Here is a 12,402-nt window from a genome sequence, read left to right as displayed (position 1 = left end):
TTTAAAAAAAATAACGAAGTTACTGATTACTTACGCACGAAACTAACGCGTTAAGTTACAAATTTCAGGAAAAAAGTAATTAGAGTACTCTAACGCGTTACTTTGTAACGCGTTACCCACAACACTGTGTATAGGATTAGGGATGCTTTATAATTACTAATAAATGGGCAGTATGTTAATAAAAGGTATCCTAATAAGCAACTAGTTAATAATCAGATCTAGTTCCTATACTACAGTTACCAAATGTTTTAATTAAAAAATAATTATAATAATTAAATTGATATGAAAACATAAATTGTACAATAAAATATATAATTTTATTTCAATTCTCCTTGAAACTGTCACAAAAATGTAACATTTTTGATTTATGTCATAAACTGACCAAGTATACCCAAAGGGTTCACATACTTTTCCCAATGGTAAATGTGTTTCTTGCTACTGAAAGTGGCTGTAAAGCAAAAGATTCGTTGGTATAATATGGTCTGAGGGTCGAAGGGATTTTTTCACACACACACACACACACACACAGAGAGAGAGAGAGAGACATCTTCAGTTCTGATTAGTCCAGCCATGTTTCCTTTTTAATGCTTTGTGACAAGCAAACAGCCGCACTGCTCTGCAACAGAGTGACGATTGGTTTCTCCTTGAAACTGCTCTTTAAATAACTACACAATAGCTTATTCACAGAGAGAACAGCACATCCATAACAAACAGCTTAAATATGAATACACTTCTTAGCTCTTTATGCCTTCATGCCTACAAGCATGAAAGGTAAACTGTCCAATCAGAGAAAAGTGTTACTGGCGCAGGAAACGTGTTTATGCAAATGCCTGCCTGGCCTTATTAAATCAGTGCCCCATGGGAGTATGCAACCAGCGTGAGAGAGGTATTTATAGATATCACCCACTTCTGGCAGAGCATGTGGGCACATCCATGACTATCCCAGCGGGATTTCAATAATGACAGTTGGGAGTGGGAGATGGCGTGGAAATTTCTAGAAAGGGTTAAGCTTTGTGAATGGCAGAAGATAAAAAGCGAGCCTAAGGGGGGCTTTTTGTGTTTCTCAAAAACGTTTAATCGGCTCACAATATTTCCTAACAAGTTACAGTACAGGTTGTAATTTATCCATATAAGTTGAATGTTTTAATATACACACACATACATACATACACATATAGGTATGGTGAGGCATGGTGTTTGTGAGTGTGTATGCACATGTTTATGTGGTTTATGAGGATACAATTTTGTATGATGATATGGGTATGATGACATGGGTATTACAACGTGAATGTGATTTATGAGGACACTTTTGTGTCCCTGTAATTCAAAAGGTTTATAAATGCTTCAGAATTAGTATTTTTACTATTTTTACCTGTCATGCCAGACAGGTAGCAATACAGTTAACAAGCATTGCTCTTGTGGCAAACAACAGCAGTGTTTATTGTAGCCAATTATTCCAGTGAAGCTGTGTGTCTCTGTCTGTATCATTTTTAAGAGGTGACGATCACCAGGACTGAGCGGATAAATTGGGAAACTCTTTCTCACTATCTGACAAAGCCTTATGCGCAAACAGAAACTGACCACAGCAATACTGATATATCATCGATTTTAAGGATTTCTTAAAAAAGTTAAATGAATCAACGTGAGAGTGAGGGCTGAGATAAAAAATTTTTAAATAAAGAGGCAGATACTAGATATTTTAGGTTTCCTAAGAAACCAGTGGGCGTTAAACACCCTTGATCGGAGGTGTGAAAGACATTTCTGCTTTCTAATACCCTTACTGATCAAAGCCAACAGTCTTGTCACATTTGACAGACTCCCTTTAATACAAAACACGTACTATGGAATAAGACTTGCAAGAAGCAGCAAGCGTATTCTCACACGTCTATGAACCCACCTAAAGTCTGTTTTGGTCTGGTTTTTATTGCACAACTGCAATCAGAGTTGAGTTTCAGTGCGATACAGAGTTCTTATAACGTGAATGAGAGTTTAATGAGACTACCGGTACAGAAATCCCTTGGTGAATGTCTAATTAGCCCACTTCTATAATTGAAGCCTAAAACGAGCCCCTTTGAAAACATCTCTGAGTCCGCCTTGCTTGGCTGTCTTTGACATTGACTATATTTATACCTACAATCCCCTTTAGTGGCTCTTCTGAGACTAGCTAGCAGATCTACACAAGAAAAAACTGATGACAATGTCACAAGGCCAAGGCTTCATCAAATAGAAAATCGCGCCTAGTTTACTGGCACGCCGACGTCCAGAGCGCACGCGGTTTTGGCGGCACTTCTAGACCAGTAGAGAACAAACGTGAAAACAGAATTAAGCGTGAACCTCATCACCGTGGCTCTGGAGGAGGATGAAAGGGCGCGTTTCATCTGCATGAATGGGATGAATGGCGAGGCTTCTTAGAGAAGTGGTGGGACAGTGCCAGATCACTAATGTGGACTGAGGCGTGGAAATGTGCTAACGTCATCCCACCAACATTCACGATTTTAGATCACTCTAAATCCCTTTGGGAGCGTCTGCCAGCCGTGTCATATCGCCTGGCCCGGCTGGGCGCACTGTGTAAATATTACGGTATTCTAAGAAGGGGAGCTGACATGGGACTTATAGGGTGCTCCTCTGAGAGCTAAAGGTACGTCTGACTGAGGGAAGGCCACTGAGAGGGCTGTCAGACACACAGAGCTGGGACTATCACTGTTAAAGAGTTCACAGGGCACTCGTGAATACAGCATCTTATCTGAAGGCAGAGCGGTCCAGCTCATAAATGAAGTGAAAATAAAGTATACCCCAGTATATTGTTTTACTGGGGTAAATGATCTTGTTTGCCAATGATTGAGGAAACAAGTAATGTGTATGACAGTTAGATTATGTTGAAAATAGCATATAATTAACACTATCAACTTTCTACCTATTTGTTTACTGACAATATTATCAGGGGTTCTCAAACTAGGGTCTAAGGTCCACTTGGTGCAGCAAGGGGTTCTAGGGTCCAAAGAAAAAATATGAAGCCAAACCTAAGAGGATTTTATGAAACCAATACAGTAACACTCAAGGGCAACATATTGTTAGGAATTAACTCAATAAAGGAGCATTAAATAGATTGAAAGTGACAGTATAGGTTTTGACATTTTTATAAAAACTGGCTCCACTTTATATTAGTTAACTACTATGCATTTACATCAGAAAACAAGTACTTATTGTGATCATATTGTATTAAAAACACTTCTGCTGCTATTGAGGGGGGATAAGGGTAAGGTTAGGGAAAGGTTTTGTAGTATGGGTAGGTTTAAGGGTGTGTTAAGGTGTGAGGGATGTGTCAAAAAGTGTAATTATAATCAATTACACTGTTGACCCATTAAATGGGACATTAATTAAAGATATAATTAAATGTGGGTATTTTTTTTTAAATATATAAGTACAATGTAAAAACATGTATGTACACAATAGCCGCGTTTCCACTGCCAGGCCAAGGGCCAGGGAATTTTGGCCTGCCAAAACCCTTGTGCCAAGGTGGACAACTCGGGCTTGAGCAGAGCTTTATTCAAACCAGCCCGACTGATCTTTTCAGTTTTGCAAAGCGGAAACACGGGCCATTCTGATAAGATTTGAGCTAGGATCATGTGACCGCACATGAAGGAAAGAGGGGTGGCGCCGTTTCAAAAACCAGTGCAAACAAACACAGAAGAGTATCCCGGATAAGAGAAAAGAGTGGATGCTGAGTTTTATTCTCACATATACAGAATAACATTTCTATTAATTGTCCACTGAATTATGTGATCTGTAGAGCACTGTCTGTTTTCTTCCATGAGCGCTAAAGTGTTATGAGCGCGTTCACTCTTTTTCTACACATGAAATATGAAAGCAAATAGACATGATTATGACGATACGTTTTCTGTATGTGTTTTGTATGCAGCTCATGGTATTTTTATAGCTATAAAGGATGTTTATGACAAATATTAGCAGTGTAGTGTAATTAAACATACAAAGAGTGCATGTGTCTGCTTATTCATCAAATCAACTAACGTTATAGATCACAATTGGAAGTTATTACAAGCACTCGATAATGGTGTAAAGTGGGTAAGCAAATACATTAATAATTACATACATTTTCAAGTGTAGCTTGACGCTAATTGTACTTCTAATTATATTTTAGGATGTAGCCTATTCTTGTAAGCATTATCAGATGATTTTATATCCATTTATGACATACATATCTGAAGAAAAACACATTGTTGTTCATATTTTGCTCCACTTATGTCATAAAATACATCATAATCATAGCTTTTGTTCGGAGCTCCCTCTGCTACTCAGGTCAGAGGGAAAATAATAGAAATTATAATTTTTTCTAAATTTGATGTATACTATGACTACAAATAAACAGAAAAAGACGTGACTGAATGTGTGTGTCCATTATTTCATTATGATCAATGTATCACTTTATATAAAACTGGTAAAACATCAAAGCTGTTGGATTTAAATCTTTAAGGAAACAACACAACATGCAAACAAACGGCAGCTTTTATCGTGTTCGTTTTGTGACCTTGCTAGTTCCAGTGATTTATTTCTGATTCGTTTTCTGATAACTTTTTCTTTGTTGGTGAAATGATGGGGTTGTGTGATGTTGTTCCAGAGAGGCGTGTAAAGGGTGGTTTTAGTGAAGGGCATTGGAGCTTCTGGCCCGATGATGGAAACACAGCAGTGCTACAGGTTTGAAGCTATTGGTAAAGCACTGACTCGCACTGGCCCAACAGTGGAGAAGCGATTAATAAGTGCATTGTATCAAATGATTAATCTAAATGTAAGTACATAGTTGTTAAGGCCATCTAATACAAAGTGGGACCACATATTCAAATAGATTGTATTGTTTGTTAGGTTGTAAAAAGATTTTGGTTGCACTTTATTTTACAGTACGTGTACTAACATGTACTTATAGTGTACTTACAGTGTATTTATCTAAGAAAGTTCTGGTAATACAAGGTAACTAGATGGGGTAGGGTTAGGTTTAGGGGTAGGTTCAGGGTTAGTACCTAGTTATTACATAGTTATTGTATATAAGTATATTACTATCCCATGAGGCCACAGGAGAAAAGATGCATAATGATGTATGTATAAATGGAGAAGAACAGGGACATCATGATGTAATAAGTATGGATTGTATTTAAGCTTCCACGTATATACTTATAAAATTAAGTTTTAACTGCTCAAGAAGTTCTGCATTAAAATCGATGAGAATTTTTTAAATACTTTGAATCAAATTTCATATTCTTGTTAATCATCATATTGGTCTCTTTCAGTGAAGGGTTTTTTTTTTTTTTATGCCTGTGGTGACAATAAATGTAAAATTGATTTCCGGATGATTGCAGTCAAATAATTCCACCGTGAGATTTTTGTTCACAATTCAGATTTTTTTTTCTGTAACTCCTGGTGGAAAATGCTAGTTTAGAATCAAAAGTGGCTGGGAGTGAAGCAGAAATGTATTTTTCATAATTGCATGGATTCAAAGAGCAAAGCCATTTCCCGTAACCGCACAGCACCATTCATTCTCCCTGTTCCTGTGTGTAGTGATTGTAATGATGTGATTGAACTGGCATTCTACGTTCACTCTCATCCACAATAACAGAAAAGCGTTCTGGTCCCCCGTGTGGACGAGCTTCCTGTAGCTGTCACTATAGACCGGGTAATTTGTTGATTTAAATGGTTGTATAACTCAGAGGCCCGAGACAAAATGAAAGGAGAAGAAGACTCCAGGAGGAAATCTGAAACGGAGAGGGTTATCGTCAGCGCAGCTGTCGCACACACTTCCTCTGTGACAGTACATCTGATTAGATTTGCCAGAGGACGACAACTTCTGCCCACCTTTTTTCTCTGTTCTCTCACATGGGACTGAGAGAGAGACAGACACAGATTGAAGAGGAGAGACAAAGAGAAGGGGAGACAGAAAGCAGAAGAGTGGAGGAAGGAAGGAAATGGAAGAGATATTTGTACTCACGTCTGATGCAGGACCCTTATCTGCTCCGGGGCAGGAGAAGGTGACGAATTCATGGCAACGCTTGTGCACCACAAAGCAGCAGACTGAAAGAAGGAAGGAGGGAGAGACAGACAGATGAGATAAACGGTGAGAATCAGAGCTCATGGCACTGACAGACATTAATCTGCTGTGACAAAGATCCTGTTTGATTTCATGTCATGCCCTATGACCCAACCTGACCCCCCCCCCACACACACATACACTGCATCGCAATACAACACTGCATGAAGCCTGACTACAACCGTTAAACAAAAAGTGGTACTTGAACACCATGAGTGCCTGTTTATTTCTGTTATTATTACATAATTCTTGGCTTTTGAATTGATTCCCAATTTGTGAGCGCTCCACAGTTGAAACAAAAGATATGTGTGTGTTATGGGCATTTAAACGGTGCTCTGTGTAGCGCACATGCACCACATTTTCTATTTTTATCGCAGCGCACTGACTGCAGCAATTTTTATCTGAAGTAAAATACATGGCAATTAATTCACACATTAAATTTGCCAACAAAACCATTGTATTAAATCATTTCTTTCAATTTTGGAGTTCCCTTCATTCCTTCTCCATAAACTACAATAATTCACTGGTTATACTACAGTTTTGTAACAAATGTAAAAAGAGGTCCTCTATCAACAGAAGAGGAGGTGCAAAATCTTGTTGTCATCATGTTGTTTTAGTAATAAAGCTTGAACTTTGAAGACTGAGTGTTGCACCTTTGTCCAGCTCATATATTACACAGTTTTGGAAATATCTCTCATTTTCATTCATTAAAGATTTCAAAATGGTCCATGAGCACACATAAAAAATAAATAAAAAATGAAACAACTGCTTTAAACAACACCTTTACTTTGTTGTGAGGGTTAGGTTTAGGTGTAGGGTTGGTGTAGGGTGATAGAATATACAGTTTGTACAGTATAAAAACCATTACGCCTATGGGATGTCCCCATTTTTCACAAAAACAAATGTGTGTGTGTGTGTGTGTCACACAAATGATATATATGATTTTTTTTAAATCACTGAATTAAACATTTAATATAGTTCATACACATTTCATTTAGTTAGTCTTTTTTGAAATACAATATAATATTTAATGTATATGTGACAACAATGTAATATCACTACTGTGCTGTGTGAATGCTTATCACTGACTACAGTATATGGAGTGTTACTCAATATTAGCAGGCAATATACAGTACTGTATACTACACTGTAAGCAGCTAGTATACAACAGCCTGTGACAGCAGCCCACCCTCATCAGAACTATAGGAGTTGGTACTAGCCTACTATGCAAATGCTGTGCTGTGCTGGACTATACATACAATACCCCTCTATGCACATCCCTAACGCCCCTGGCACCTCTGCAGATCATCATAGGGGCATTGCTCTTCCTGCTGCAGGTTAACGCTCCTATTCACTGAAGGCCACCGTCTGTATTTGATCTATAGTGTGGATATTTCTGATCCCATGAGACTGGAGCAGGTTAAAGGCATTTTTTCATGGGAAATGACATAAGAAGTCTTTCACGTTCACTGTTATCTCTTTCAGAATCTGCACTTTTAGTCTAGCAGCTCCGGCCAAAACACAACAGCCAAACCTCAGACAGGCTGAACAGCCACTGTCACCCACACACTCCAAATACTCCAGTGAGAAAAGTGAGAGAGAAAGAAAAACAGATTTGGAAGAGAACTGAAGCATATGATTCAGTGAAGTTTGCTCTTTTCATCTTAGTGATCCTAAACCAGTTTATTTTAAAAATCTAATAAAAATAGGCCACATACAACCTGAGCTAAACATTCAAGCAGCACCTAGTAACAACACTAGTCCAGTTCTTTTGAGCTCTAACATCTTTTTGGATTGGGAACTGGGCAACAGAACAGTCAGTCCTTTGATTACTCGTCTGCAGATCTGTGGAAGGACCAGATCACTCCAAAAACAATAATGTGTTACTATGCATTTTTACTGTCCATTAAAAACCTTTTCTCTAGTCCAAATTTCTTACTGAATTAAAAGAGAAAGAAAACAAAATATATGAAACAAGAAGAAATCACATCTCAGATTTATTTTTCTTTTAAAAAATAAGTAAATGTGGTAAATAAGTGTTTGAAGAGAATATTAACAATTTCTATGAACAACTGCCGTTTATCATAGAAAGATCCAGAGCTGCCATTCTGAGAACATCTTCAGCCCCAAACACTTTAATAGTAAATAGACTTCTGAATTTGATCTTTAAACCTCTTTATAGAAAGTGCATGGAATCACATCAAAACAGAGCTCTGAATCCTGTGTATCTGAGCCAAAAGCTGACAAAAACACATGATAGATTTTCATCTCGCCTTTTGGCAAACAACTCCCTTTTTGCCTCTCTTTTTAGAGCTCAGAATAAACCTGTGATGTGCAGACTATGATCAGCACTTGAGAACGGTCAACACCACTGACATTTCTACATCCTGCAGTGGCTATGCATTATACACAAACTATATTAATAAAAATGTGATCTATTACTCTTTTACTTTCTTTCTTGCCACAAAATAGCTTTTCTTGGTCAGTCTTAGCTATGCAGTTACAATGAACGAGAACTTTCAAAGCTTAAAGGGTAAGTTCAGCCAAAAATGAAAATTAAGCAATAAATTAGGCAGGGTACACACCGCAAGCTGCAGCAGAGCGGAAGCAGCGCGCTATTTTGCTTTCACATCGGCAGCGGAGGCAGCGCGCAACTGAATGGCGGATTTTGGACAGAGTACTCTATAAATGGGTAAGTTCGCATTGCTTTATTTCCATTTCAAATACATTTAAATAAAAAGACTTAGCAATAAGATTTTTTGAATTAATAATTTAATTGTAACTTTTGTTGCATCTTTGTTTTGCTGTCTTTGTTTTCCGTGCAGTACGTGTTGTTAATAGAAGGAAGGCCATCGCGCTATATTTGTTATTAAGGAGACTTGTTTATTATATATGTATGTATCACCTGCTTTTGTTATTTGTGTGCTTGCTATGGGTAATTTAGAAATTGTAAATATATGGTTCCAATTGAATCAATTAAGTTATTTCTTGAAAAGAACAATAATTCTACAATTTCACACATTTGTTTTATGTAGCCAACACATGTTTTCTGTTGAACATTCCAAGATATTAGAGGAAAGTGACAGGGTTTTGAGGTTGTGGTGAACCTAGAACTGTAAGTATTTTGACATACTTTAACATAAAATATATATACAGTATAGACCAATATATAGGCCTAGTTATAAGGATACGACTACTACTACTACTACTAATAATAAATAAATCTCTAAGGCTAAACTAGCAGTATAAATTATTTAAAGTTGTTTTTGTATTTCGGCCAAAAAGTTTATTTTTGGATAGAACTGTAAGTACTTTAAAAGATGTTTTAAAAATAATAATAATAAAAAAATTGAAAAAAAATGTGAAAAAATTTTTTAATGACATTTTTTAAAAACACAGTAGATATCAGTAATGCAAATTTGAGGGAAAATTATTTTTCGTGTCAGTAGGCTATATGTGTTTTGGCCATGATCATAGTCCCTTTATCTTCTATACATATTTTTTTTATATTCATTTTCTTTTTTAACATACTCCAGTTCTTGTTAAAACACCCTAGATGTGCTAATTTTGTGCACTCCATCATTGCTAATTCGCCAGAGAGTCTCTTGAAAACCAACGTTTGTTAACAGGAGCAACGGAAGCAAAGTTTCCTTACTTAAGAAAAGGAAAACTCGTGGATTACATCGAAATCCTATGACATTCTTCTTTACAAATCCTCGTTTTGTACTTCTAATTAGTGACCTTTGTTTTGTTTTGATTTCTCCGCTGTGTTTTTGCATGCGTCACTTCTGAGCGGTGCATGCGCAAAGCTGACCTCAAACATCATTCCCCCGGAACTGCTTCACTTACAACTGTGAGCGCAAGCTAGATTAAAGTGATTATTACATTTTGAATATGGATATTTTTCTTACAAAAATGCATTGATCCACTACAGAAGGCCTTTGTTCAACCCCTGGAGCCATGCAAGACCCTTTTTTTAATGGGTGAGCTTTGTATTAAACTCCTCATGAACCGATGGAGTGCAACACTCACTAAGTTGCAGGCTTTTACAATTTTTTAAAGAACTCCAACTGAATTCTTCTGAAAGAAGAAAGTCATATAGACCTAGGATGATTAAGGGTGAGTAATTTGTAGCTTAATTTTCATTTTTGGCTGAACTAACCCTTTAAGAACACACAAACACACACGCACACACAGACACACACACACACACGCACACACACACAATATTATACACTATATAAGTTTTCTTCAAACGCATGATTTCTTCACAAATCACACATTGCTATATCTGTCATAAACACTCAAAGGAAGGATCTTCAGTTCAGTTTAGAAAGTTTTACACATTAGGAAATAAATAGATAAAGAATCATCTGAATGGTGTAAACTCACATGAATACTAATAATAGTTTTCTATAAATACTGTTTAAATTATGTATTGTGTGAGTCACCCACAGTGTTTCACTAAAGAAAATCCTCATGCTCACTGGCTGCTGCTTCTGTAGACACACTAGTAGAGCAGAATAGTATTATTTGGTGATGTAAAGAGTGAAAATTAAACAATGGGAAACATTTTCACACTTGAATCAGGCCTGAATATGGATGCCAAGGTTGTTTTATTTATTCATTTATTTATTCATTTTGGTGCAAAAGTTACATTGGTTTTGCTGTGTTTCAAAGATTGAATATACTAGTGTCATTTTTGCTTGTTTGTTCATTTGCATTATTATTTGCTTCACCTTAGCTATGATAAAAATGACTTTCTAAGCCTGGAACATCTAAACGTCCTCCACTGCCTGTTTCAAGCACTGACTTCCAAAATGTGTCCAAAAAGTGAGAGAACATACTCCTTGTCATTGCTCATGTACAGAACGGAGGCATCAAGATGTAATCCTTCATATTTATTATCTAAAAAGCATATTTATTAATAAAAATCTGAAATTCAGAGTCCAAACCGGGGCGGGGTTTATGACCTATCCTGGGACCAGCCACCTGTGACTAGTGCAGCACACTGAATCTAATCAATCAATATACATGACTGCTGCTGCACTGCAATTAATTCCACTTTAAAGTAAGCGAAAGTGTTTTGAAAGGAAAGAAAAATTCAGGCAGAATTACGATTGCCTTGTGCATGGCGAACCAGAACCACAAGTTCATTAATTATGCACAGAAATATTGACAGGCAGTTGTGCTCTTACGGTCATAAAATATTAGAACATAGTATATCATGATTATTCGTGGGTTTGCACTGCTACATAAAAAATGCTGCAATATCACCACAATTTCTCAGAAAAGCCACAGAAAATTCTGTCGTTTTAGACCTCAAAAAAAAAAAAAAGTCCAGCAAAACCCTGGTGAGACTGAAGTGCAGCATCTAACATCATTGTGGTATCAGTACATAAAGTACAGCAATGCTAACCCTAGCTAAAAACTACTGAATACACCTTTAATAAGGAATATAGTATAAGACATGGGCTATGTAAAACATTTATACCATTTTTCTAACTATATATTATAATTGCAGTATGGAAGAAAGTGTCCACCCAAAAGTGAAAATTTTCATTAATCACTCACCCTCTTGTCGTTCAAACCATAAGACCTTTGTTCATCTTCAGAACACAAACGGAATTTAATGGAAACAAAAGCTTTCTGATCCTAGACAGAAACACAACTGACATGTTCAAGGCCCAGAAAAGTAGTAAGGTTAATACAGTACGTCCCACAGATTTCATCAAAAATATTTTAATTTCTGTTCCAAAGATGAACAAGGGTCTTATGGGTTGGAACGACAATAAGGGGTCAGTAAATAATGAGTAAAAAAGTGACAGAATTTTAATTAGATATACAGTATTGTTCAAAATAATAGCAGTACAATGTGACTAACCAGAATAATCAAGGTTTTTCGTATTTTTTTTTATTGCTACGTGGCAAACAAGTTACCAGTAGGTTCAGTAGATTCTCAGAAAACAAATGAGACCCAGCATTCATGATATGCACGCTCTTAAGGCTGTGCAATCGGGCAATTAGTTGAATTAGTTGAAAGGGATGTGTTCAAAAAAATAGCAGTGTGGCATTCAATCACTGAGGTCATCAATTTTGTGAAGAAACAGGTGTGAATCAGGTGGCCCCTATTTAAGGATGAAGCCAACACTTGTTGAACATGCATTTGAAAGCTGAGGAAAATGGGTCGTTCAAGACATTGTTCAGAAGAACAGCGTACTTTGATTAAAAAGTTGATTAGAGAGGGGAAAACCTATAAAGAGGTGCAAAAAATGATAGGCTGTTCAGCTAAAATGATCTCCAATGCC

At 36.9% G+C, this 12,402-nt stretch overlaps 1 protein-coding gene across 2 annotated transcripts in view; it reads right to left on the bottom strand.

Moving 5' to 3' along the window:
- Positions 1-12,402, bottom strand: part of LOC113047295 (protein kinase C beta type) — a 115,662-nt gene that overhangs the window by 79,097 nt on the left and 24,163 nt on the right. For both annotated transcript variants that reach the window (XM_026208653.1, XM_026208652.1), the window contains exon 3: positions 5,996-6,078. In XM_026208653.1, coding sequence (XP_026064438.1) covers positions 5,996-6,078 — 83 coding nt within the window. The remainder of the gene's footprint in view (positions 1-5,995; positions 6,079-12,402) is intronic.

Source organism: Carassius auratus, chromosome 28 (genome assembly GCF_003368295.1).
Source record: "Carassius auratus strain Wakin chromosome 28, ASM336829v1, whole genome shotgun sequence".
NCBI classification, from domain to species: Eukaryota; Metazoa; Chordata; class Actinopteri; order Cypriniformes; family Cyprinidae; genus Carassius; species Carassius auratus.
The sequence above is the reverse complement of the archived record's forward strand: the minus strand, read 5'-3'. Positions and strand labels throughout refer to the sequence as shown.